Source organism: Aspergillus aculeatinus, assembly GCF_003184765.1.
Source record: "Aspergillus aculeatinus CBS 121060 unplaced genomic scaffold BO66scaffold_33, whole genome shotgun sequence".
Lineage (NCBI taxonomy): Eukaryota > Fungi > Ascomycota > Eurotiomycetes > Eurotiales > Aspergillaceae > Aspergillus > Aspergillus aculeatinus.
In genome coordinates, this window is record NW_020291502.1 from 228,965 (window position 1) to 251,912 (window position 22,948).

The 22,948-nt window shown below is 52.3% G+C and overlaps 5 protein-coding genes across 5 annotated transcripts in view; 4 read left to right on the forward strand and 1 right to left on the reverse strand.

Moving 5' to 3' along the window:
* The first annotated feature begins 7,279 nt into the window (after nt 1–7,279).
* Nucleotides 7,280–8,794, forward strand: BO66DRAFT_123701 (class I SAM-dependent methyltransferase). Its single transcript, XM_025641932.1, has 2 exons — nt 7,280–7,613; nt 7,713–8,794. Exons 1-2 carry the CDS (start codon nt 7,423–7,425, stop codon nt 8,602–8,604), a joined length of 1,083 nt encoding a protein of 360 aa, XP_025502489.1. The 5' UTR covers nt 7,280–7,422; the 3' UTR covers nt 8,605–8,794.
* An 844-nt stretch (nt 8,795–9,638) lies between these two features.
* BO66DRAFT_377190 (Set1-mediated histone H3-K4 methylation subunit Swd1) lies at nt 9,639–11,537 on the reverse strand (the record flags this gene model as incomplete). The annotated part of the gene is made up of 5 exons (XM_025645738.1): nt 11,269–11,537; nt 11,154–11,215; nt 10,993–11,081; nt 10,788–10,928; nt 9,639–10,728 (listed from the first exon to the last, which is right to left on the reverse strand). Exons 1-5 carry the CDS (start codon nt 11,336–11,338, stop codon nt 9,639–9,641), a joined length of 1,452 nt encoding a protein of 483 aa, XP_025502490.1. The 5' UTR covers nt 11,339–11,537.
* Nucleotides 11,538–12,059: 522 nt separating this feature from the next.
* Nucleotides 12,060–17,932, forward strand: BO66DRAFT_123742 (DNA-directed RNA polymerase II core subunit RPO21). Its single transcript, XM_025641933.1, has 5 exons — nt 12,060–12,346; nt 12,423–12,579; nt 12,654–12,724; nt 12,787–17,651; nt 17,706–17,932. Exons 1-5 carry the CDS (start codon nt 12,218–12,220, stop codon nt 17,719–17,721), a joined length of 5,238 nt encoding a protein of 1,745 aa, XP_025502491.1. The 5' UTR covers nt 12,060–12,217; the 3' UTR covers nt 17,722–17,932.
* Nucleotides 17,933–18,525: 593 nt separating this feature from the next.
* Nucleotides 18,526–21,579, forward strand: BO66DRAFT_392994 (ubiquitin ligase complex subunit HRD3). The gene is made up of 4 exons (XM_025647656.1): nt 18,526–18,673; nt 18,784–18,927; nt 19,015–20,958; nt 21,035–21,579. The coding sequence occupies exons 1-4, from the start codon at nt 18,631–18,633 to the stop codon at nt 21,511–21,513; spliced, it is 2,610 nt and encodes an 869-aa protein (XP_025502492.1). The 5' UTR covers nt 18,526–18,630; the 3' UTR covers nt 21,514–21,579.
* A 219-nt stretch (nt 21,580–21,798) lies between these two features.
* BO66DRAFT_472594 (putative DNA repair protein Dds20/Mei5) overlaps nt 21,799–22,948 on the forward strand; it is a gene marked incomplete at both ends in the record, with an annotated part of 1,416 nt that continues 266 nt past the window's right edge. Inside the window, 4 exons of the mRNA XM_025652961.1 lie at nt 21,799–21,915; nt 22,026–22,055; nt 22,138–22,212; nt 22,274–22,861. Of these exons, the coding sequence (XP_025502493.1) occupies nt 21,799–21,915; nt 22,026–22,055; nt 22,138–22,212; nt 22,274–22,861 (810 nt within the window). The remainder of the gene's footprint in view (nt 21,916–22,025; nt 22,056–22,137; nt 22,213–22,273; nt 22,862–22,948) is intronic.

Consider the following 22,948-nt stretch of genomic DNA (forward strand, 5'->3'; position numbering starts at 1 on the left):
AACTACACCTCGAAAACAGATTCTGGATTTTCTTTTTGTGTAGCATAATCTTTACATGTGATGTGGATTTGTATGGAGGTAACTTGATGCGTCGCTTATCTATGCAGAGGACTCTACCTCTCTAACCGTGTGAATGTCGACTCACAGGAAGTGGTTAACTATATTGCCGCCCTGAAGCAGTGGCATCCTCCCGTGTGCACCCTCGGGCCTACAGTGGCAGACCTGCATGGCAGCGACCCGATAGTGCGGTCCAAGTCATGCAAAGAAGGCGTCACTAGCCCTCAATGTAGAGGCTGCGCACCCACCGATCCTAGTCCAAGCCTGATGCTCATTCTGCTGGTTGCGAAGAAACAGATATTCCAACCACCGTTCCACACACAGCTGACTATTCGAGCCATGCTCCCTGAGTCCTGAAGATCCTACATAGCACACGATCCTCGGCCGCCTCACAGAAATACCATGATAGACAGGGTCGACCATTGCTCAGAGATCTAGCCCAAGCATGGCATCTAATGGTAGCCCAGCAATGGTCCGTCGGCTTCTAGAAAGCAAACCTCCACTGACACACCGTAGCTATATGTAGGTAGCCAGATCCAGTAATCCCACCAGCCCCACACTGCTAGGATAGAATTCCAATATGGCCACACACTGACACAGTTACATCACTATAACGAGCTTTGCTATACCCACGTCTCCCACAGTCCACATAAAAGCCTCACCAATGAGTACATGTACATGTGTCACCGAATAAACCACCACCGTGCACGAGAGCTACGAGCGAGTCATGGCCTCCTCCCCGAAGGTCGGAAGCCCCCGTTCTCCTGATCCAGACTCCTTCCCTAGAGTCCGACATTATTCATCGAGCATGCATGGGGTTCTACCGAACTACAGCAGCTAGAGGTGAACTAGCTCCCGGTCCGAGAATGGATATGCAGACGATGAATGCCCGCATGACACGGCTAGTCCCGGTAATCCGTATATCACAATGTGTGATCATTAGAGAGCCCTGTTATAGGCCTAGGGCCTCTCCGTAGCATGTGCACAATACTGAAGCGTTCCAGCAAGCATCAACAGGATTGGTCATGGTTCTTCTCGACTCAGGCCTGAGATCAGACCTCCTATCCCTCGCTCCGACGGCAGTGGGTTTAGTGGAGCCTCCATTTGTGACAACCCACAAATCAGCCGGAAGGGATTCGGTCGAGTTGGATGGTCCTGAGTTGATGTTCTCAAAACGACTAGTTTAATGCTAAGGGATGATTGTGTGATTGTGTGTGCGTGAGGGGGTTTTGTGTGAATTGAACTGGAGGAGGCAGATGCAAGGCAGTTTTGCACAGCCGCAGCGGTATAAGACCCCAAGAGACCCCAAGGATTTGCCGAGACCTTCTGTGCAATTTACGCACGAAACGAGGGGCTTGGAACAACAACATTCATTGCCGTCAGTCTGGATGTTTGCCTTTCAGACACAGTGATCCACCCGCCGCTTGTCACCATAAATGATTCGGTGTGGGAGCATTAGTCAAGTCACGCGCTAGTGAGCTAAGTCATCCGGAGCGAGTGGCCGCCTGTCCTTCTCCCAAAGCGAATGAATCTATGAGCGAGTGAGTGAGCGAGAGAGAGAGAGTGTGTGTGTGAGTGTTCTTTAGAATGCAGCACGAGCATCTCGTACATGCCCTGCTGTGAGGGCAGGAGGTTAATGGGAACCAGAGTTGAGTTAGTGGCCGTTCCGGTTGCTCGCTGAGTCAAGTAGTGATAATCACCGAGTAAAAGCGAGCAATGGGCCAGTCCAAGGAGAAAAGATCCACGTTGTTGGTGTTGAGCTTGGTGAGAGAAAGGGGAATGTGGAAAAGAAAAGAAAAGGGCCTGGCCCCAATCCCATTGTGGCTGGTGGTTCCTAGACCGATCACCGTCTGTTCTGAGCGGGCATTAACTGCAACTGGAACGGCAAGAAATCTAGTTAAAACCGATCCATTGAACTTCGCTCATCCGAAAACCTATTCAAGATGATGATACCATCATGAAATCAACAAGGAGCGAAAGAGAGACGGGCAGAAAGGCAGAAAGACAGAAAGATACCCACCACCTCGCATGAATCGTGGCAGGTTTGATAGGAGGAAAACGTGGTTGATTGGGATGCGGCTTGGTAAGGCGCCCAGACCTCGGGGGCGCTCGTTGGACCCTGGAATAGGATCGATAACGATAAAGCAAACTGGAGGCGGCTTTGGGCAGGGTAAAACGGCGCTTATCCATGGCCTCTGATATGGTACCAAACTCTGAAGGCATGTATGCATGCCGCATGAGGGGCTACAAGGCTGCTTCGAGTTTGTACGCCATAGTAAAAGGCGAGTCTCGGAAGGGACTGTTTTACTCCCCATGTACAAGTAACCTAAAGTAACTTAAAATGAATTAGGATGATTTACTCCAGGCTCAGGCCTCCATGTACATAGTTGCCTCGCGTGAGTCCTGTACTCCGTACTGTTCCCAAAAAGGCAGGCAGTACCAAGCTCAGCTCAGCCCCAGCTGAACATCACTCAATCTGACCCCGTCAAGAGCAACTGGAAGACAGACCAGCCTGCTTGCTTGCTTGGCTGGTTGACCAAGAACACCCAACAAATCACAAGTGCACGGGTGATTTCTCTGGAATTGACTTGTGTGACTCGAGTGGAGACGGATTCATTAATGGTTTTCTATTATTGACCCATTCGCAAGGAAAGTGCAAGAGAAGAAACAACAACCCAAACCCTGAGGGCGTCCAAGAAGACGATACCATATCGATTCGAGTGCTCCGATACTTTTTATCAGGACCCGTGGATGGATGTGTGCTTACGCGGCGCGTTGTCAGTGGTAACTTATCAAATTACCTACCTAGTAGTCTAACACATCGCTGAGCTGAAGGATTGACTACGGTAGCCAGCCACTCTTCGCGCCAGGATCGCACTGCAGCAAGCAAGAATTGCCACACACACTCCTTCTTCCACCAGGAAATGCATAATAGCAAGTCGATCTTATGGCTATCCTCTGCAGGAATCCAATGTCTCAGCGCCAGCAGATAGTTTCTTTGGATGACCATTCATCAACCCGAGGGATGAAGGGTGGTTACGTCCTTGTGAAGAAATGGCAAAATCTCATGTCAGAAGCTTGACGAGGGGGCACAAAAGGCTAGATGACCCAAGACATGCGTGGTCGAACATGTTTTCTTGGATGATCTTAGTGGGGGCGGGGAACAGGACGAACGTATAGTATTGAACCGTTTAGACGATAGTGACTCCAGTCCGTCCAGCGCGCTTCGCAGCAGCATGCAGCAAACCACCCACCATGGACCCGAGAGTCTGGGAAGCGGTGTAACGATCAACACGGGATAGTCGGGCTTCTAAGCCTTAATTACATCGAGGTCACAAGGCAATTTCCCTCCGTCAATCGGACGCTGACCGGGGGAGGGGGAGGGGCCCGGCGCCAAGCGGGCGGATAACGATGGGCTCCAGGTCGACCACGGAGGACAAGAGCAAGAACCTGCATATCTTGCATATGTAAACTGTACGCACTGCCTCCATGCATCGAGCTTAAGCAGCTGCGGCAAACCAGAGGATGAGAGTGGCTTCCCGGCCTGTGCTCCCTGTTTCGCATACTTTGGAATCGTGTGTCTTACTACCCCGGACTGCAGGTCAGGCACCTCCATGGAGATTCATGAACCTGTGGTAGGCATAATAAGCTTCCAGGGTTAAATTAACTTATCTTGTCATCACCTCCCAGGCTCCCACTGACCTGTCCCCTCATCACCCCTCCCTGAAAGACTGGATGTAACCTTAACTAACCCTGTCCGTGAGTAAACGACACTAGACACGTCGGGGGAGACTAGAATGACGAGATGCTGAAAGTAAAACTCTAAATCCACACGGGACTTTTGGCCATGGGGTCAATCAGAATCCTTCCATCCTGATCGTCATCATCATTCCTTCGATATATCAGCACCACCGTGCTGGATCGGACTGACGAACATGAGCCAATTCTCCAGCAGAGCCCCTTCCCGAGCATGTTGTAAGTTGCCACTTGAAACGTGAACCCGAGCAAATCCTCGCTAAGAATGGGGAAGCTGAGAGATCGACCCTGGTCTCCAGCTCGGAAGCGGATGCACGCAATGCCGTATGCGCGTATGGACTAGGCTGATTCTCAATTCTAATTTCTGGCTGACAACCGTAGAAAAATCTCAGTCCTGTACGGAGTAGACTAGCCTAGTCAGTGAGTTAGTGGGTACATAGTTGGCGTCTCTTTTGGCTCGGGCGCTACGCTACGGGTGAAAGCTGGCAGAGGGAGAGAGAAGCCCACGGCCGGAGCTGCGAGTCGAATCCTTCACCCAGCGATTTGGTAGACTAAATACCGCGGTTTGTCTGACGCCGCTGGCTGGGCCTGCCTGAGAATGCTGGCACCCCACCGCCAATCGGCCGGAGATATTGTTGCGCGTAGTGTCAGTGGCCCAGTGGTCCAGTTGCCCGAAGTGGCTCACAGGGAAACTTTCCACCTTCATTCAACTAAGTGTGGGAGACGGTCCGCATCCCGCCCGGAAGTCACTTTGCCTAAAGTTCTTTGGGGAAAGGGAAGGGAGGAGCCTGGAGGGAAAAGACCCATCCACGGTTCAATCGATGTGTTCTATTTCTCGATCCATCTCTCTCAGAGTCTGAATCCATCCATCTATCTGCCCATGCTTCCCTTCGGCCCTGGTTAACCTTTTCTCATCATTTAATTTTTTTTTCTTTCTTTTCTTTTTTTGTTGTTGTTGTTTTTGTGTTTCTCTAGTTTCTTCTTTTCTCTTTCAATGTTCTCTTTCCGGCTCTCTCTCTTTTGATTTCTTCCCCCTTTCTTTGTTTCCCACTCCATTTCATCCCCCAATGTTATACTTTTATGGCGGCCGTTGGGAACGCTTCCCCCAAACCATGGTACACCTTCAATAATCCCGCGTTAGTCCACTGGTGATACCAGGAAGGACGGGGGCTGAATTATCCGCCGAGTATGCTCACATCGTAGCTAGATAGATCGAGCTTGGCCGTTACATGCTACCACTCACACCACTTGACCCGAAACCGCCCTGTCACCAACACCTGGCGCGAAATGCTTTGTGGAATGTTTGTCCTTGGCTGTTGATGTAGGGCGCGGACAATGTGGTTCGCGTAGGTTTGGAAGTATGTGTATCTTATAGTCGCCGAGATAGATTTTTCTTTTTCTCGTACAGATGCTCCAAGGGGGTAAAAGGAAAAAAAAAAGAAAAGAAAAAAAAAGAAGAGAAAAAAGGAAAAAAAGAAACCAAAGAAATTTACTAAATCATCAAAGGGAGGGGCTTGGATAAAAATGGTAAAAGAAGCAGGCGCTAAAAGATCCGCCTAAAAACAGTGGGTTCAGCGTCTATGCTGGAAAGGGAACCAGAATGACCAGCATGTGGTGTGGCAGGGCCTTGAAAAAGTATGTTAGTTGGTGCCGTTGAGTCGGTATGGCCAATACACATGCAAGCATGGTACACTGCCAGGACCGTGTGCATATCCCATCAAGATGATTGCCTCGTGCATCTAGGAGAAATTAAGATCGAGCCCGGCCCGACTTCTCGGTAGTGTTTCTACCCTTATGAGCATGATGAAGATGAAGGTGGTGGTGGTAATGATGATGGTGATAATGATGGTGATTATAAGGTATAGTCTAAGGCTGATTGTCCTCGGCTCACCCACAGCTGAGCCTCCAAAGTGTAAGTTTATACACTCGTAGCAAAGTGGTTTGTAAGGTATCCATGATCTAACTAGTCCATCTCGTTTACTGCAAAAAAAAAAGCTCTCCGGGTTCCATAACTACTAGAGCAGCTCCTGTACCATGGTTGATAGAGGGGCTTTACTCTGGGGAATAACCAATGAATGCTGGTAGCTCCTCCTTAGTCATGGCCGGCCCCGACACATCCTCACCCCATTATCCATCATGGATCGTTCTTCTCGGTTCGGAGTCGATTCTGGTCAGTGACTGACTGAGTGCTAAGTTAGATATCGACGTACTATGTCAGCACTGTACATACATACATACACAACTAACTACTCCATACCTTACATACCAACATCATAGTACAGCTACTTAGATATATCAATCTTCTTCTTCTTACTTGCTGTATGGATTGATACACATCTATCTAAGCCTCTCTCCTGCAACGGCTATCCAGCAGAATAAAACAAACGAATGATTCATCGTATGTCGCCCTAACATCTGAAATCATTCTAGCGATTCTCAGGCTTTCCACTGCAACCGCGCGCACTCCCTCCCTCCCTCCCTCCCCCCCGCCTTCGCGCCCGTGGGCCCAACGGGAATGACAAGACAGCGGCTGTAACAACCTTAAAGCCAGGGTTGTTGCTTGCTTCGGCCTTTTCCCTTTCATCCTCATCTCCATCGTCAACTCTTTTCCTGTTCTGATCTGATCTGATCGGATCTGTTGTGTTGTATTGTGTTGTATTGTGTTGTGTTGCGTTCTGTTTCCTTTTCCCTTTGCCGTTTCCACCTCCTCTCTTTGCTCTTTACTACTTCTTAACCCCTGTTCTTCCGTCTCTTGAATATTCTTGAGCTTCTCCTCATTTCCCTTTCCCTCCCCCCCAGCTCGTTACAATTGATCCCGCTCGGGACAGTTTGGTCCTTTAGATCCCACAGTTAGTGGCTTCGGACGGACAGAGATTAGTGACGGTCCTCGACTTTCATACCATACCAAAGGGCCCCGTGACCGCCATTCTTATTCTCATTCTCATTGTTCCTCGATTGTCCATCGTCCTCCTCCTCGTCCTCCTTCTCTTCTTCAGGTTGTGGTGTTCCTCGACAAATCTTCAGCCAAACTACGCGGGGACTCCATCAGAGACATCATTTTCCTCTTTGGTCTCGTTTTGTTGGTCCAGATCAAATAGAATCGATTGCAAATCAATTGATCTCCGCATGTGCGTGCGTGCCTGCTGTGGGACTGGATGTTGGAGATTCTGCTAGCCTTCTGTCATTTTTCCCTAGTCAAATTTTCCTTTACATTTCCTGCCTTGCACAATTTCCTCACCCTTTCCAATCTCTTGTTATTCATTTCGGTCAACGAACGGCCTACCGCCCGCTCTGCCCCTCTTTGGTGGATCTGTATACTCTGAGATCAATTTTTACCTGCTTTGATCTTCCTCGTTACTACCCTATGTACACTCTGACCGTCGAACTATATTTTCTACTTCCAGTCCACATACATCTGGTGGGTTAACATCAGCTGTTCTTGGCCGTTGCTGCCCCTAACCAGGATTCTCTGCGTGCAACTCACTCGTACGCCGTCTACACCAACTGAGAGAGGCCTCCTTCTGACGACCTTCCCTCTCCTGGCCTCTACAGCCTATTCGGTCTACCTGAATATTCGGGAACGAACAGGCTGTACACCATTCGACCACTATGGCATCGCCTACTCGCAACTATTATACTTCTCCAGCAACGGACCCCGCTGAGATAGCTCGCTCTAGGCAAAACTCAGATGTGATGGAGATTTACGGCATCACAGACCGCGAAAATCTAGAGCATAGTGCCACCGATAGTGATGCTGCCAACCGCAATGGGTCTCCGAGCATGAGTAGTACTTTCAGCAAGTAACGCTCCCCATTCCTTCTTCCAATCTAATTGAAAATCTGCCACAATTAAGTGACTAATCTCCGAGCACGGTCATTCCGTGGCTCTCTGTGGTCTAGGCTCTCACAGAATTACCCCCCCTATGAAGAAAATGGCAGGATGTATCATGGTTTCCGGAAAGGAGTCTACATGTTACCATGCGATGAGCAGGAGCAGGACCGCCTCGACATTTTCCACAAGCTGTTCACGGAAGCGCGAAAGTCGGACGGTCTGATTTACGCCCCGCACCCTCCGAATGGACGGTTTCTAGACCTGGGCTGCGGAACGGGTATCTGGGCCATTGATGTGGCACATAAGTATCCAAAGGCCCATGTGGTTGGAGTTGACCTTGCGCAAATACAGCCTGACAATCACCCTGAAAACTGTCATTTCTTTGCACCTTTCGATTTTGAGAGTCCCTGGGCCATGGGTGAGGATTCCTGGGACCTAATTCATCTGCAAATGGGCTGTGGCAGCGTTGTGGGCTGGCCAAATCTCTATCAGAAGATCTTTGCCCACCTTGCACCGGGCGCTTGGTTCGAGCAGGTGGAGATCGATTTCGAACCACGCTGCAACAACCGTCCTTTGGAGAAATTGGCTATGTGGCACTGGTATCAATACCTGAAGCAAGCAACACAGGATACGATGCGTCCAATCGCACACAATTCTCACGAGACGATTAAGCAACTCGAGGAAGCCGGTTTTACGCAAATCAACCATCAAATCGTGGGCCTACCGCTAAACCCTTGGATCCCTGATAAGCACGAGAGCAAGGTCGCCCGGTGGTACAATCTGGCAATCTCGGAGAGTATTGAGTCCCTCAGTCTGGCACCATTCAGCCGTGTCTTTCAATGGCCGGTGGAAAAGATCAGGCGCATCTCCGAGGAGGTGAAATCCGAAGCCTTTAACCCAGACATCCATGCTTGGAACCTCTTACATATCTACCAAGCGCGAAAGCCCCTCCCCAATTGACATTGCTGTGTTGATGGCCAATGCAGGACTGGCTCAAATAACGTACGCCGATCTTGAATCTTGCGTGCGGTTCTCGACATGGACGGCGGTGTATGACACCGCCTACGGCATCTCTGTTCTCTTCTCCTTTGCGGGGTGTTGTAGTAGAGTCATGTATTGGCCCGTCCTTTCCCTGCATCTCCCGGCTTGTGTGGGCATGCATCTCTGCAGCGCAATTGGGGTGGTTGACTTGACAGCATCAGACGGTCTCTCAGCCTCGCAATGAAGTTCGTGAGCGGCTCATCAATACAGAATTTCGGTTGCGCCCCGTGTTGGTCCCTGTTCAATTGCCAACGGAACGGAATGCATCCCTAGGATCAATGCACAATGCAAGGAAGATCTATCCTACCTGCATCTCCGGCTCGCAGAGGCGGTGCAACACATCAAATCCTTTGACAGCATACCCATACCTGCCGAGAGTCTTTCCGTGACATCTTCCAATAGATGCCGCTGCAGCCCGGGACCTTAGACAAGGAAAGGCCAAAGGCCTGATTGAATGCCTCGCATCCATTATGGATGCTAGTGTGATGCGAGTTCTATTGGTCATGCCCGTGGCCAATTTGAGGGTCCGAGCGTCTGTAGAATATTCACGGAATAGTTTACCGACACCCACTGGTCCAAGCATTGAAGGCAATACTTCAATTTTGATGACGGGAATCCCTTGACAAAGCTAGGAGCCGCGACCATGCGGAGCACTTTCTGAATCATGCCCTTGGCAATTAAGGAAGAAAGGGAAGAAAGGCATCCAAGGGAACGATAAACCATTTCTCTGTGAGGAGCTTATCAAGTCTTCTTTCTTTCAACCCAGAAACTCCCCTCAATCAACTCCGTAAGTATACCGAGTGCCAGATCCTTGCTTTTTCGCCAAACGCCCAGCGATCTCCAAAGAAAAACCTAGCTGACATGCTATGATATAGTGAAGCACAAACAAAAGTGACCTACGAATCCATGGCATGGTATGCGACACAAGGGAATAGGAGCGCAAGGTGGGATGGTCAGCGCCGCCGGCCTTTTTGACCCCGTGCAGTACCATTTTTACCGCTTGCAGTGCTTTCCTTTTCTCCCTCACTATTCGCGTTCATCCATTCTCGACCTGCACCCGGACTGCGTCGCCTCATTGTGCCTGGGCCGACAGCTACGATCTCTTCTTCGCTTTCGCTATCGGAGATGTCGAGCAGGACAGGCATCCGGAACGATGTGATTTCCTCCTCGTCAGTGCCGGTTTTAATAGGCTCAATGGTGAGCACATCGGGAACTTCGTCTTCCTGATCGAGACGACGTTGGTGGATTTCTTCTGCTGGGTGAATGTCGAACTCGTCTTCGCGTTCGACGTATTCCACATTCTCCTCGACCTCACCAAAATCAGGCGCCAGCGCTGACCATTTCTGGGGAGTCACTATTGACCAAGTATAGATGCAACCGGATTCCAGACCACAAGCTACAACCATCGGGCGACCAGGATGCCACTCCACCACCCCCAGCTCCTCCCGGGGACCCTCCAGGATCTTGACCAAAGACCCGTGACTCCGTTCCCATACATAGATGTCGGGGTTCATGAATGTGGATGCCGTCACAAATTCACCAGTCGAGGAGAAAGTGACGTGGTTCCAGCTCAATCGATTGACTACATCCTGGAACTTGTGTTCCACCTGGAGCTTGATGTTGCTGGGCTCTAAATCAATACCGAGCTGCGAGAGGTCTGGCATGAGAATCGTGCGTATGACGCGATCGGAGCTGTTCACCAACAGGTCCCTGCCATTGCTTGCTAGACGAAGTAGAATCACTACTCCATTGCACAGACGAGTAGAATGGATAGTGGTGCACGTCTGGGTCTCTATGATGTTGATCCAGCCCTTCGACGTGCCTGCTATTATATGGTTTCCTAGGGCGGTGAAGATGGTCACACAGGTCGAGTGCTTCGCATCTTGTGCAGCTTGTTTAGCAGCAGCCGCGGCGTCGAGCTCCTCGCCTTTAGCGGGAGGTGGACGGAAAGGCGCAGAAGGGAGAATGCGCTTGACAGGTTTGGAGGAGGAGACATCGACAAGAACGGGCTGATCCTCGAACAGAGAGGCGACAAAGAGCAAACTGCATGAACAGGGATATTAGTCAACAATGCGATACGGATTGACCGAGGAGTCTCGTACTGGTTATAAGGATGAAGTTCGGCGATATATACAGGCGCCTCGAAGCGAACGGTGCGAACTCGGGAACCATCTTTCAGATCCCACAAGATACATTTCCAGTCCTGAGAGGAGCTTAAAAGATATCTACCGTCTCTCGACCAACTAAGTACTCCCAATCAAATTAGTTTATTTTGTCCAAACCGCGCAGACGAGAAGAGTTCCGTACCTCAGCGATTGGATCTGTCTGGTATGACCGCGTAGCTTGCGTGCTACCCCATTGGTTTCCACGTCAAAAATCACCACCGTACCGTCCACCTAAGGCCGAAGATTACTATAATGGTTTGAAAGAAACACGCGACTTGCGGTATGTTTGTGATGAAGACCAACCCGACCGGATGCCAAATAATCTCCCTTGCGGTTAAATCGCAGACACGTAGCATGGCCGCTTCCTGTAAAAGTCAGCGCTAGAATCGAGAAGTGTAATACCCAGGGCGAAACATACTAAGTTTTTCCGATAACGTGTCTGGATAGTCCTGGGCGAGGACAAAGGGATCAATGAGAGACAAATTCATAGCGTACGTAGTGTGGAACGACCGAGGCGCGGCTCAGAGACCAATGATGGTATCTAGAGCGTCATGCAAGGGAAAAATGAGAAGCGATCCCAGCCTGCAGAGAAAGGCCGGGAGAAGATTGCGAAAGTGACCATGCAGGATTGCCAAGGTTGCTAATTGTTATTCACCAAGCAAGCGGGGAGGAGAGGGGAGAGGGAGGGGAGCGACCGAGATCTTTTATATTCGTATTCCAAGTGGAAGAGGCAGCAAAACAGCAGAAAGATAGACGGCGGGTGGCGGGCGGTGAGAAAGGGTCCTTTGAAGTGAGGGCGGCTGACTCCACTTTTCTTTCACAGTAAGCAAGCTGGTTGGCCACCACCTCACTTCCGGGGTTTAGTGTGAATGAGTTATAAAGCCAGGTGAGTTAGCGCGACGAGGTGCGGCTCAGAAAACTCGTTGCCCCATTGCCGACTAACCTGACGTCCATTCATCTCCCTTCCATCACCTCGACACGCCCTCCCCCCATCACATCCACCCCCACGACCATCGCGTTTTGCATCGCGATATCACTTATACGCCACTGAGATATCGCCAAGCACGATCGCGTTCCTCTCCTCCTCGCCCTTTTTCGAGCCTTCGCACAGTCGGTGGATCTAGGTCGCAGGCGCCCTCGTGGCAAGGGCTGCCAGAGGCCTCAGCCGGCCAGCTCGCTTTCTCCTCCTCCTTCCCCCTCCCTCATCGCCGTATCTCTGTCGAGAAAGGTTGCAAGCACAGCTTCCTTTACTTCTACGACTTCGCCCCCTCACGTCTTTGCGCGACCACCACGTCTCGAACCCCCGTTGACCGACTGACGCAACGCACCGCCTATTAAAAGAACACCTCACCGCGACAACCGTCATCATGGCGAACGTTTACTTCCCATATTCCAAGGCGCCTTTGCGCACCATCAAAGAAATCCAGTTTGGTCTTTTCTCCCCGGAGGAGATCAAACGGATGAGCGTGGTTCATGTTGAATACCCGGAGACGATGGTTTGTTCTTCTCGGTGTTCCTTCAAAGCACGAAGCGGCCGCGGGTGGCGCTAACGCGGGAAACACTTCCCAATAGGATGAACAACGGCAACGTCCGCGCACAAAGGGCTTGAACGACCCCCGCCTCGGAACGATCGACCGACAATGGAACTGCGAGACTTGCGAGGAAGGTCAAAAAGAATGCCCCGGGCACTTCGGGCACATCGAACTGGCGACTCCCGTTTATCATATTGGTATGTTGACCGGCAAACACTACAACCCATATCAAATGCTGCGAATACTAACTCTTCGCTTTTGCGTCTTTCAGGTTTCTTGACTAAAATCAAGAAGCTCCTTGAGACGGTCTGCCACAACTGTGGCAAGATCAAGGCCAATACGGTTAGTCATCCCTTTAGGGATGGCAAATCTACTACGGCGGTTTTGCTAACTTGAGACACCAGTCCGATTCTAAGTTTCTAGAAGCCCTGCGCATGAGGGACCCGAAGAAACGATTCGATGCCATCTGGCGCCTCTCCAAAGATGTGCTGATCTGCGAAGCCGACCCTCCTCCGGATGACGAGGATCCTTTCTCGAAAGAGAGCTCCAAGCCTTCGCGGATGCATGGTGGATGTGGTAACGCGCAGCCTACCATTCGCAAGGAGGGTATCACGCTCGTCGGCACTTGGAAGCCCAACAAGATGATGGACGAGATGGATATGCAACAACCCGAGAAGAAGACCATTACCCCTCTAATGGCTCTGAATGTCTTTCGCAGCATCACCCACGAAGATACCCGCATCATGGGCTTGAGCAACGATTATGCTCGTCCTGAGTGGATGATTATCACAGTCCTTCCAGTCCCCCCTCCGCCGGTCCGTCCTAGTGTGGTTGTCGGCGGTAGCACCAGTGGCCAGCGCGGTGAGGATGACTTGACCTACAAGCTTGCTGAAATCGTTCGAGCGAACCAGAATGTCCAACGCTGTGAGCAAGAAGGTGCTCCCGAGCACGTGGTGCGCGAATTCGAGTCTCTCTTGCAGTATCACGTCGCCACCTACATGGACAACGATATTGCGGGTCAGCCAAAGGCCATGCAGAAGTCCAACCGTCCAGTCAAGGCTATCCGCAGTCGTCTAAAGGGTAAAGAAGGTCGTCTTAGACAGAATTTGATGGGCAAGCGTGTCGACTTCTCTGCCCGTACCGTCATTACCGGTGATCCGAACCTGTCACTCGAAGAGGTCGGTGTGCCGAAGAGTATTGCAAAGACATTGACATACCCGGAGGTCGTGACCCCATACAACATCGAGAAACTGCAGCAGCTTGTACAGAACGGCCCGAACGAGCACCCTGGAGCCAGGTATATCGTTAGAGACAATGGCGAACGCATTGATCTTCGCCATGCTCGGAGAGCGGGAGGTCAGCAGTTGTTGTATGGTTGGAAGGTGGAACGCCATCTTATGGATGGTGATGTGATTCTTTTCAACCGTCAGCCATCTCTGCACAAGGAATCCATGATGGGTCACCGCGTTCGTGTCATGCCGTATTCGACTTTCCGCATGAACTTGTCTGTGACGTCCCCCTACAACGCTGATTTCGATGGTGATGAAATGAACTTGCACGTCCCACAATCTGAGGAATCGCGCGCCGAGCTCAGCCAGCTTGCACTGGTGCCGATGAATATTGTTTCCCCCCAGCGAAACGGCCCACTTATGGGTATCGTGCAGGATACTCTTTGCGGTATTTACAAGATTTGCCGACGTGATGTCTTCCTGACGAAGGATCAGGTCATGAATCTGATGATGTGGGTGCCCGACTGGGATGGTGTTATTCCTCCCCCAGCTATCTTGAAACCCAGACCCCGGTGGACTGGAAAGCAGATGATCAGTATGGCCCTGCCTCCTGGCCTGAACCTCCTACGTGTGGACAAGGACAGCTCGCCATTGGCGGAGAAATTCTCTCCTTTGGCTGATGGTGGTCTCCTCATCCACGGAGGACAGTTGATGTATGGTATGTTTTCCAAGAAGACTGTTGGAGCCAGCGGTGGCGGTGTCATTCACACCATTTTCAACGAAAACGGGCCTTGGGCTGCTGTGGGTTTCTTTAACGGTGCTCAAAGAATTGTCAACTACTGGTTGCTGCACAACGGTTTCAGTATCGGTATTGGTGACACCATTCCTGACGAGTTAACAATCCAGCGCATTGAGAACTGTGTGAAGAACCGCAAGAAGGAGGTTGAGGAAATCACTGCCAGCGCCACCGATAACACGCTCGAGCCTCTACCCGGTATGAACGTCCGTGAGACTTTTGAGAGCAAAGTCTCGCGTGCTTTGAACAATGCTCGTGATGAAGCTGGTAGCGAGACGGAGAAGAGTTTGAAGGATCTGAATAATGCCATTCAGATGGCTCGTTCCGGATCCAAGGGTTCAACCATTAACATTTCTCAGATGACTGCTGTTGTGGGACAACAGTCCGTCGAGGGCAAGCGTATTCCTTTTGGTTTCAAGTATCGGACTTTGCCACATTTCACGAAGGATGACTATTCTCCCGAGTCTCGTGGTTTCGTCGAGAATTCCTACTTGCGTGGGTTGACCCCGACCGAGTTCTTCTTCCACGCTATGGCTGGTCGTGAGGGTTTGATCGATACTGCCGTCAAGACTGCTGAAACCGGTTACATCCAGCGTAAGCTGGTCAAGGCGCTTGAAGAGGTTATGGTCAAGTACGATGGTACTGTCCGTAACTCTTTGGGTGACATCATCCAGTTCATCTATGGAGAGGATGGTTTGGATGGTGCCCACATTGAAAATCAACGTGTCGATGTTATCAGGTGCTCGGATGACAAGTTCCGCGATCGTTTCCGCGTGGATCTCATGGATCCTGAGCGGAGCCTCGGACCGGAGGTTTTGGAACAAGCCAATGAGATTGCGGGTGATGTTGAAGTCCAGAGACATCTGGATGAAGAATGGGAACAGCTTCTCAAGGATCGTGCATTCTTGCGCACCGTGGCCAAGGAAGACGATGAGATGATGCAACTTCCGATCAACGTGCTACGTATTCTCGAGACGGCTAGATCCACCTTCAAGATCCGTGATGGGGCCATTAGTGACCTGCACCCCGCGGAAGTCATTCCCCAGGTTCGCGCTCTTCTGGATCGCCTGCTGGTTGTGCGTGGTGACGATGTTATCTCGCGCGAGGCTCAAGAGAGTGCGACGATGCTCTTCAAGGCTCAGCTTCGCAGCCGTCTTGCATTCAGACGACTGGTCACTGAGTACTCCCTGAACAAACTTGCGTTCCAGCATGTCATTGGAGCTATCGAGATGAGATTCGCCAAGGCTGGTGCTAATCCTGGCGAGATGGTTGGTGTGCTTGCGGCTCAGTCTATTGGTGAGCCTGCTACGCAGATGACTTTGAATACTTTCCATTTTGCTGGTGTTTCATCCAAGAACGTCACCCTCGGTGTCCCGCGTCTAAAGGAAATTTTGAACGTTGCTACCAACATTAAGACGCCTTCCATGACGGTTTACCAGGAAGCCGGAAACACGTTCAACAAGGAGAGTGCGAAGCAGCTTCGTAGTGCTGTCGAGCATACCAGCTTGCGATCCGTCACCGAGGCTACCGAGATCTACTATGATCCAGACATTCAAACCACTGTCATCGAAAACGATCGGGATATGGTGGAGTCTTACTTCATCATTCCCGAGGATGTCACGGACGACATGTCCCGTCAGTCCAAGTGGTTGCTTCGTATCATCCTCAGTCGCCCTAAGCTTCTCGATAAGGGGCTTACTGTTCAGGACGTTGCCTCCAAGATCAAGGCCGCTTATCCCAAGGATATCGCTGTTCTGTTTAGTGATAACAACGCAGACGAGCAGGTTATCCGTATCCGTCAGATCCAGGATTACAAGGAAGACGAGGAAGATGACGACATCGAATACGATGTCACGCTCAAGAAACTTGAGCAGCATCTTCTGGACACCCTGACCCTCCGTGGTGTTCCTGGAGTGGAGCGAGCGTTCATTAATGAGAAGAGCAAGGTTCGCGTCCTGGAAGACGGTTCGCTCTTTGCTAGCAAGTCCGACCCGCTCTGCAAGGAATGGGTTCTTGAAACCAGCGGTTCGTCACTTGGTGAGGTTCTGGCAATCCCTGGTGTCGACGCCTCTCGGACATATTCCAACCAGTTCATTGAGGTCTTCGAAGTGTTTGGTATCGAGGCCGCTCGTACTGCTGTGCTTCGTGAGTTGACCCAGGTGCTGGCGTTCGACGGCTCTTATGTCAACCACCGTCACTTGGCGCTGCTGGTTGATGTTATGACTGTCCGTGGTTATCTGACTCCGGTCACCCGTCACGGTATTAACCGCGCTGACAATGGTGCTCTGATGCGTTGTTCGTTCGAAGAGACTGTGGAAATTTTGTTGGAGGCTGCCGCTTTCGGTGAGCTCGATGACTGCCGTGGTGTGTCGGAGAACTTGATTCTGGGACAGATGGCACCTGCTGGTACTGGAGAGTTCGACATTTACCTTGACCAGAACCTTCTCAACACCGTGGTGTCAGACAATGCCCGCCACGGCGTGATGGGAGCCGTTGGTGCCAAGGATGCGATCTTCTCGGATGGCGCTGCTACGCAGTATGATACTGGTTCGCCCATGCAGGCCAGTGCCTACATTGGCTCGCCCGATCCGGAATCGAACTTCTCCCCAATTCGTCAGGCAGGCGCCGAAACCCCGGGTGGTTTTACTGAATACCAGCCCAGTGGCGGCTTTGGAGGTGGTTTCAGCCCGGCGGCCACGAGTCCAGCTGGCTACTCCCCCAGCAGTCCGTTCAGCGCGAACCCGACTTCACCTGGATACTCTCCTACGTCGAGCTACTCGCCTACCTCTCCAGGTATGGCTATGACCAGCCCCCGCTTCATGACATCTCCTGGATTCTCCCCGGCCAGTCCTTCATTTGCCCCAACTTCGCCGGCCTACTCTCCTACGTCGCCGGCGTACGGGCAAGCCTCTCCTACGTCGCCTTCTTATTCGCCGACCTCGCCTGGGTTCTCACCGACGTCCCCGAACTACAGTCCTACGTCTCCCAGCTTCAGTCCGGCGTCGCCGGCGTTCAGCCCTACCTCTCCAAGCTACAGCCCGACCAGTCCTGCCGTTGGTGGTGCCCGACACCTGTCACCCACCTCTCCCACCTCTCCCAAGTACACCCCAACATCGCCTGGATGGTCTCCCACGAGTCCTCAGACATACTCTCCAACGTCTCCCAACTTTGCCGGCTCGCCGACGTCTCCTGGTGGACCTACTTCCCCAGGCTACAGCCCGACGTCGCCGGCTTTCAGCCCTACGTAAGTGTCTCCCCCCTCAGACAGGGTACAACAAGGTACTAATCTGCAATGCAGGTCTCCACGCCAGTAAAGTTCGAGCTTTCGTGACGTGTCTCCTTACGACTTTCGCTGTATCATTGTATTATCACCTCATCCTGACAAGTTGGAAAGGGAGAAAAGAAACGAAAAAAACATCTTGCATTGTATGTTGCGGAATTGGTTGGTTATATCATGCCGAAATTTGGGCGTTTGCAGCCTGCTTCTCTTTCCCATTCCCATTCCGAATGTATGTTCTTTTTCTTCTTCTTGCACACCAGCCTGCAGGTTTATTACCCTTATTCAATACTAGTTTTCCTACAACCAATCCAGCCTGCTAAAATTGCGAATGGGTTTTGTGGGTCTGGTTTCATGCTTCCTTGTTTTGTTTCCCTTTTTTGTGTGCATTTGAAATACCAAGCGTTTAGACCAGACTATGCTCATGCATCATGACTTGATCATGAGGAATGAGTGGGTTCACAGAGAAATGTCTCTTTTCGCGTGAAATTGCATGGAGGATGTTTCTTTCGTTGCTTTCAATTGCTGCGTGTATTTGCTGCTCTTACTGCGATCAATGGCCTGTATACGGACATACGAATGCGGACGGGGGCCATTGATCTGGAAGAGCTTATGACCTAATAAAAAAGACCCAAAAAATGTGAAAAAATCCCATTGAGCCGAAAATAAACTGGAGTAGAATGTAGTACAGGTAGATGGGATGACTGGATATGTTGTAGTAATAGTACAATACTTCGGAGCGCCAGTGCTGTCGGGGAAACGCCAGGTGGCCGCTTTCCCTTCCGCCTTGCCGCGCGCCGGAGATAGCGTGAGGAGAACCCTTCCTATCATCATCATCATCACCATCATCATCATCATCACTGGTTGCCGATTATCCACCAGGAAGTGAGCTCAGAGTCGCCATGCGCCTCTCATTGCTCACCTCTACTAGAATCTCCCTGACAACATGAAAAACCGCTGGTTGTGGCACATCCTGCCACTGGCGCTACGTGAGTACTTCTGCTGCTCTCTAACACCTCCGCGGCGGAGCTGGTCCCGAGCTTGACAATGACGCGATAGCCATAGCCACTGACTGACTCCTGTTGACTTCCATATCTAGTGCTGCTGCTGCAAGCCTTCCTAGTTGACTGTTATGATCAAACCGATGATTTATCCTCCACGATAGATGCTGTACATGAATCCCAGACGCCATTCGTCCAGTCCTCAAGCCGGTCTGAGGACGCTCAACTCCCACTGGGCCAAGGTGAGATTGATCTGTCATCTTATCCTCATCATCACTGTCTACTGCAACCATCACTCGTGTCTAACCACACTGCTTTGCTGTAAGCAGAACGCGTCGAACATGCCCTTCGAATCCTCCGAGACTCCAAACTCTCCGTCGTCGCCCCGGACACGAAACCCTCCGGCCTGGTGGGGTACGCCTGGTACTATGCCCAGGAAGCTTTCCGGATCCTCTTCATGAACGCACCGAGCTCATCGTCGGACGGTTACCACGCTCCCAAGCAAAAGATTCACCCGGATGTCGCTAAAGCCGTGCACGAGCTCACGATCGCCGCGGAGGAGGCGCACAATCCGGACGCGATGTTCCTGCTCGCGGAGATGAACTTCTACGGCAACTTCACGCACTCGCGCGATTTCCAACGGGCCTTCCACTGGTACCAGGCACTGGCGTCTGCCACGGGCAACAGCACCGCCCAGTATATGCTGGGGTTCATGTACGGCACGGGCGTGGGCGGCTCCGTCCAGCGCGACCAGGCCAAGTCGCTCCTGTACCATACCTTTGCGGCGGAGGCCGGCAACACCCGGTCGGAGATGACGCTGGCGTATCGCCACCATCAGGGCGTCGGGGCCCCGCGCGACTGCGACCAGGCGACCTATTACTACAAACAGGTGGCCGACAAGGCGATCGCGTATCTCCGGTCCGGCCCGCCGGGCGGCCAGAGTATGATCCGTGAGTCGTACCGGTGGGCGGACGAGGAAGGTGGCGTCTACGGAGAGGGCGCCAGTGTGTCGACGGCGGGGTTGCGAGATTCGGCGCACTCGGGAGCCGACGCGAATTTGGAGGATGTCCTTGAGTATCTGGATCTGATGTCGCGCAAGGGCGAGCTGAAGGCCACGTTCAGTCTGGGCAAGATGTACTACGAGGGCGGGCGGGGCTTGCCGCGCAATTTCCGACGGGCGATGCGGTATTTCAAGCAGGTCACTCGGCGGTATTGGAATCAAGATGGCTCCGTGAACCCAAACCACCCCCAGGGAATCGAGAAGTTGGCGGCGAAGGCGGCGGGTCATGTCGGACTGATGTATCTGCGCGGGGAAGGCGTGGAGCAGAATTTCGCGACGGCGTCCAGCTGGTTCCGGCGGGGACTGGCCAACGGCGACGCGCTATGCCAGCATGAACTTGGCTTGATATACCTGCATGGGTATGGCGTGACGCCGGACGCTTTCCGGGCGGCCTCGTACTTCCGGTCGGCGGCGGACCAGGACTTTCCGGCGGCCGAGACGAGACTGGGCGCCCTTTTCTTGGACCAAGGGGACGTCCCGACCGCCACTAAGTACTTTGAATTGGCGGCCCGATGGGGTTCGATGGAGGCGTTCTATTATCTCGCCGAACTGTCCAACAACGGGGTCGGCCGCAAGCGGCACTGCGCGATGGCGGCCTCGTATTACAAGATGGTGGCGGAGCGAGCGGAGGCCATCCATTCTTCGTTCGAGGAGGCCAACACGGCGTATGAGAACGGGGACAAGGAGCGGGCGCTCATCCCCGCGATGATGGCGGCGGAACAGGGCTACGAGCACGCGCAGTCGAATGTGGCGTTCCTCCTGGATGAGCAGCGCTCGCTGGTCTCGCTGGATTCGATCCTCCCGGGAGCAGCCAAGAAGAGTCGACCGGCCCTACTCCGCAACGCCGCGCTGGCTCTAATCTACTGGACGCGGTCGGCCAAGCAAGCGAACATTGACTCCCTGATCAAGATGGGCGACTACTATCTTAGTGGTACGGGCATCGCGGCGGACGCCGAGAAGGCCTCGACCTGCTACCACACCGCCGCGGAAGCACACTACAGCGCTCAAGCGTACTGGAATTTGGGGTGGATGCACGAGAACGGTGTGGCGGTCGACCAGGACTTCCACATGGCGAAGCGGTACTACGATCTGGCGTTGGAGACCAGCCCGGAGGCTTATTTGCCGGTGAAGCTGAGTTTGTTGAAGTTGCGGATGCGGGGGTATTGGAATTGGCTTACGAATGGGGATATCAATCCCATCCAAGAAGAAGAGGGTACGTTTTGATCTCACCACTTGACCCGATAGGAAAATCCGCTCGATGTAGTTGACACGAACCCCAAATGCAGCAGCCAAGCCCCACCGCACCTTCAAGGAGTGGATCGCCGCGTTCATTGAAAATGACGAAGAAGAGGAAGCCAATTACCGTGCTCAGCTGTACAAACGGGGTGAGGACGAGGAGGAAGATCTGATGTCGGCGGGGCGCGGGTTGGATGAGCGCCATAACCACGAGGACGGCTACTATGATGATCTGGACTTGGATATCGATGAGAGCGTGCTGGAGGGGCTGATCATTGTTGGGCTGGCGGCGACCTTGTTGATACTGGTGTATATGCGACAGCAGCGGAATCGCCAGAGACAAGATGGTGGGAATCTGGCTGTGGCTGGTGGCGGCAATGGCGATGGCAATGGCAATGGCAATGGCAATGGGATTGGAAATGGCAACGGGGTTGGCAATGGCAATGGCAATGGCTTTGGGGATCGGGGGTTCTTCCCTCGACCTGGCGATCCAGAGTTCGCGCAATGGGCGGCGGGGGGAGTAGGACATTAGAATAGTTGATTGGTGATGAAGAAATTGTAGTTGTGTTGTTGTGAGTTTGTCTTCTAGATCTTCGACCGGTTGGAGCATGTGACCCTCTCTGGCTTATCGATAAGCACAGCAGCAGCTTTATCGCTCCGTTTGCTCCTCTCCTCTCATCCTTGATCTCAAACTGAACTTTATGATTGAGCTTGATGATGCTCAGACATTGCATTTCTTCTCCTACGCCTCTCTGATGACCTGAGCCTAGAGCCTACAACGGAATACACTCCATTCCAGTCCAAAACGCAGACGAAGATGAGCGGCACCAACAAACGTCGTCGTCTCAACCCCTCACCGTCCTCCACCTTGACCAAGCCGTTCAAGTCCCCTCTCCGCAGACCTGCCCCTGCTACAGAAAGTCTAGATGGGGCGGTAACCGGTAGTCCGGGACTGAACACTGTAATCTCGGCGGAGAGCATGTTTACCCCCCTGGTGTATTTGTGGTTCAATGCATGCGAGCTAACGGCATCGCTTGGCTATAGATGCAGGTACAGCTGCAGGTACAGCTGCAGGTATGTACTGTACAGAAAACACCGGCTACAGCATCAAGCCACCCATAAACCCACAGAACAGTACTAAGAACTCCGATCCCAGGAATCGTCACAGCTGCAGCTACTACAACGACAATCCCAACCTCGACTTCAACTCCACGCCTCCAAAACCAGGCACGTACCCTGCCTGCTCTCGCGAACCCGCCGTGACCAGAAACTAATCCATCAAATTCCCCCAGCAGCAACAACAACAAACACAATCCAGTACCAGCCCAAGCAACAGCACAAACCTCACCCCCACCAAATCGTCAACTCGACCACGTCCACGCCCACGCACCCTCTCCAAACCCGGCATCCCCAAAACACCCCAAAAACCCACCCCCCTTCCGGTCGTCTCTTCGCCCACAACAACCGAGCTCTCCTCGCTAACAACCCAAAGAGCCGCCCTCCTCGCGCACCTCCACGCCCTGACCGCCGAGTACGACACTCTCCAACAGGCCCGCCGCATCGAAACCCAAAAAAAAACCGTCGAGCTGGAGCGGTTGATCCAGAAGTGGAAGGGGGTCAGCCAGCGCGCCGCAGAGGAGGTGTTTCTGGGGGCTAGGGAGCGGGTAAATCGGATGGGGGGGTTGCAGGCCTTGAAGTCGGGGAAGTCCGGGGCGGGGTCGGGGTCTTGGGGATGGGATTGTGAGGATCCTTCTACTTCTCTTTCTGCTGGGTTGCAGGGGCGAGGGCAGAGCTGGGAGGGGGATTATGAGGATGCGATTGGGGGTGAAGAGGATAGGGCTGGGAAGGAGGGGCAGGATCACGATGACGATGAAGAGCAGGTTCGTCTACGCTTCTCTTTCATCCGGTTTTTTTTTTTTTTTTTTTTTTTTTTTTTTTTTTTCTTAATCATCTTTTTCCCGTTTCTT

What these genes read in the sequence shown, in the direction of transcription:
- BO66DRAFT_123701 (XM_025641932.1), top strand. Translation starts at nt 7,423, where the DNA reads ATGGCATCGCCTACTCGCAACTATTATACTTCTCCAGCAACGGACCCC. An exon ending in ATGAGTAGTACTTTCAGCAA is followed by an intron (nt 7,614 to 7,712) that starts GTAACGCTCCCC and finishes TCTGTGGTCTAG; the next exon opens with GCTCTCACAGAATTACCCCC.
- BO66DRAFT_123742 (XM_025641933.1), top strand. Translation starts at nt 12,218, where the DNA reads ATGGCGAACGTTTACTTCCCATATTCCAAGGCGCCTTTGCGCACCATC. An exon ending in GACTCCCGTTTATCATATTG is followed by an intron (nt 12,580 to 12,653) that starts GTATGTTGACCG and finishes TGCGTCTTTCAG; the next exon opens with GTTTCTTGACTAAAATCAAG. An exon ending in GCAAGATCAAGGCCAATACG is followed by an intron (nt 12,725 to 12,786) that starts GTTAGTCATCCC and finishes TTGAGACACCAG; the next exon opens with TCCGATTCTAAGTTTCTAGA.
- BO66DRAFT_392994 (XM_025647656.1), top strand. Translation starts at nt 18,631, where the DNA reads ATGAAAAACCGCTGGTTGTGGCACATCCTGCCACTGGCGCTAC. An exon ending in CATCCTGCCACTGGCGCTAC is followed by an intron (nt 18,674 to 18,783) that starts GTGAGTACTTCT and finishes TTCCATATCTAG; the next exon opens with TGCTGCTGCTGCAAGCCTTC. An exon ending in TCAACTCCCACTGGGCCAAG is followed by an intron (nt 18,928 to 19,014) that starts GTGAGATTGATC and finishes TGCTGTAAGCAG; the next exon opens with AACGCGTCGAACATGCCCTT.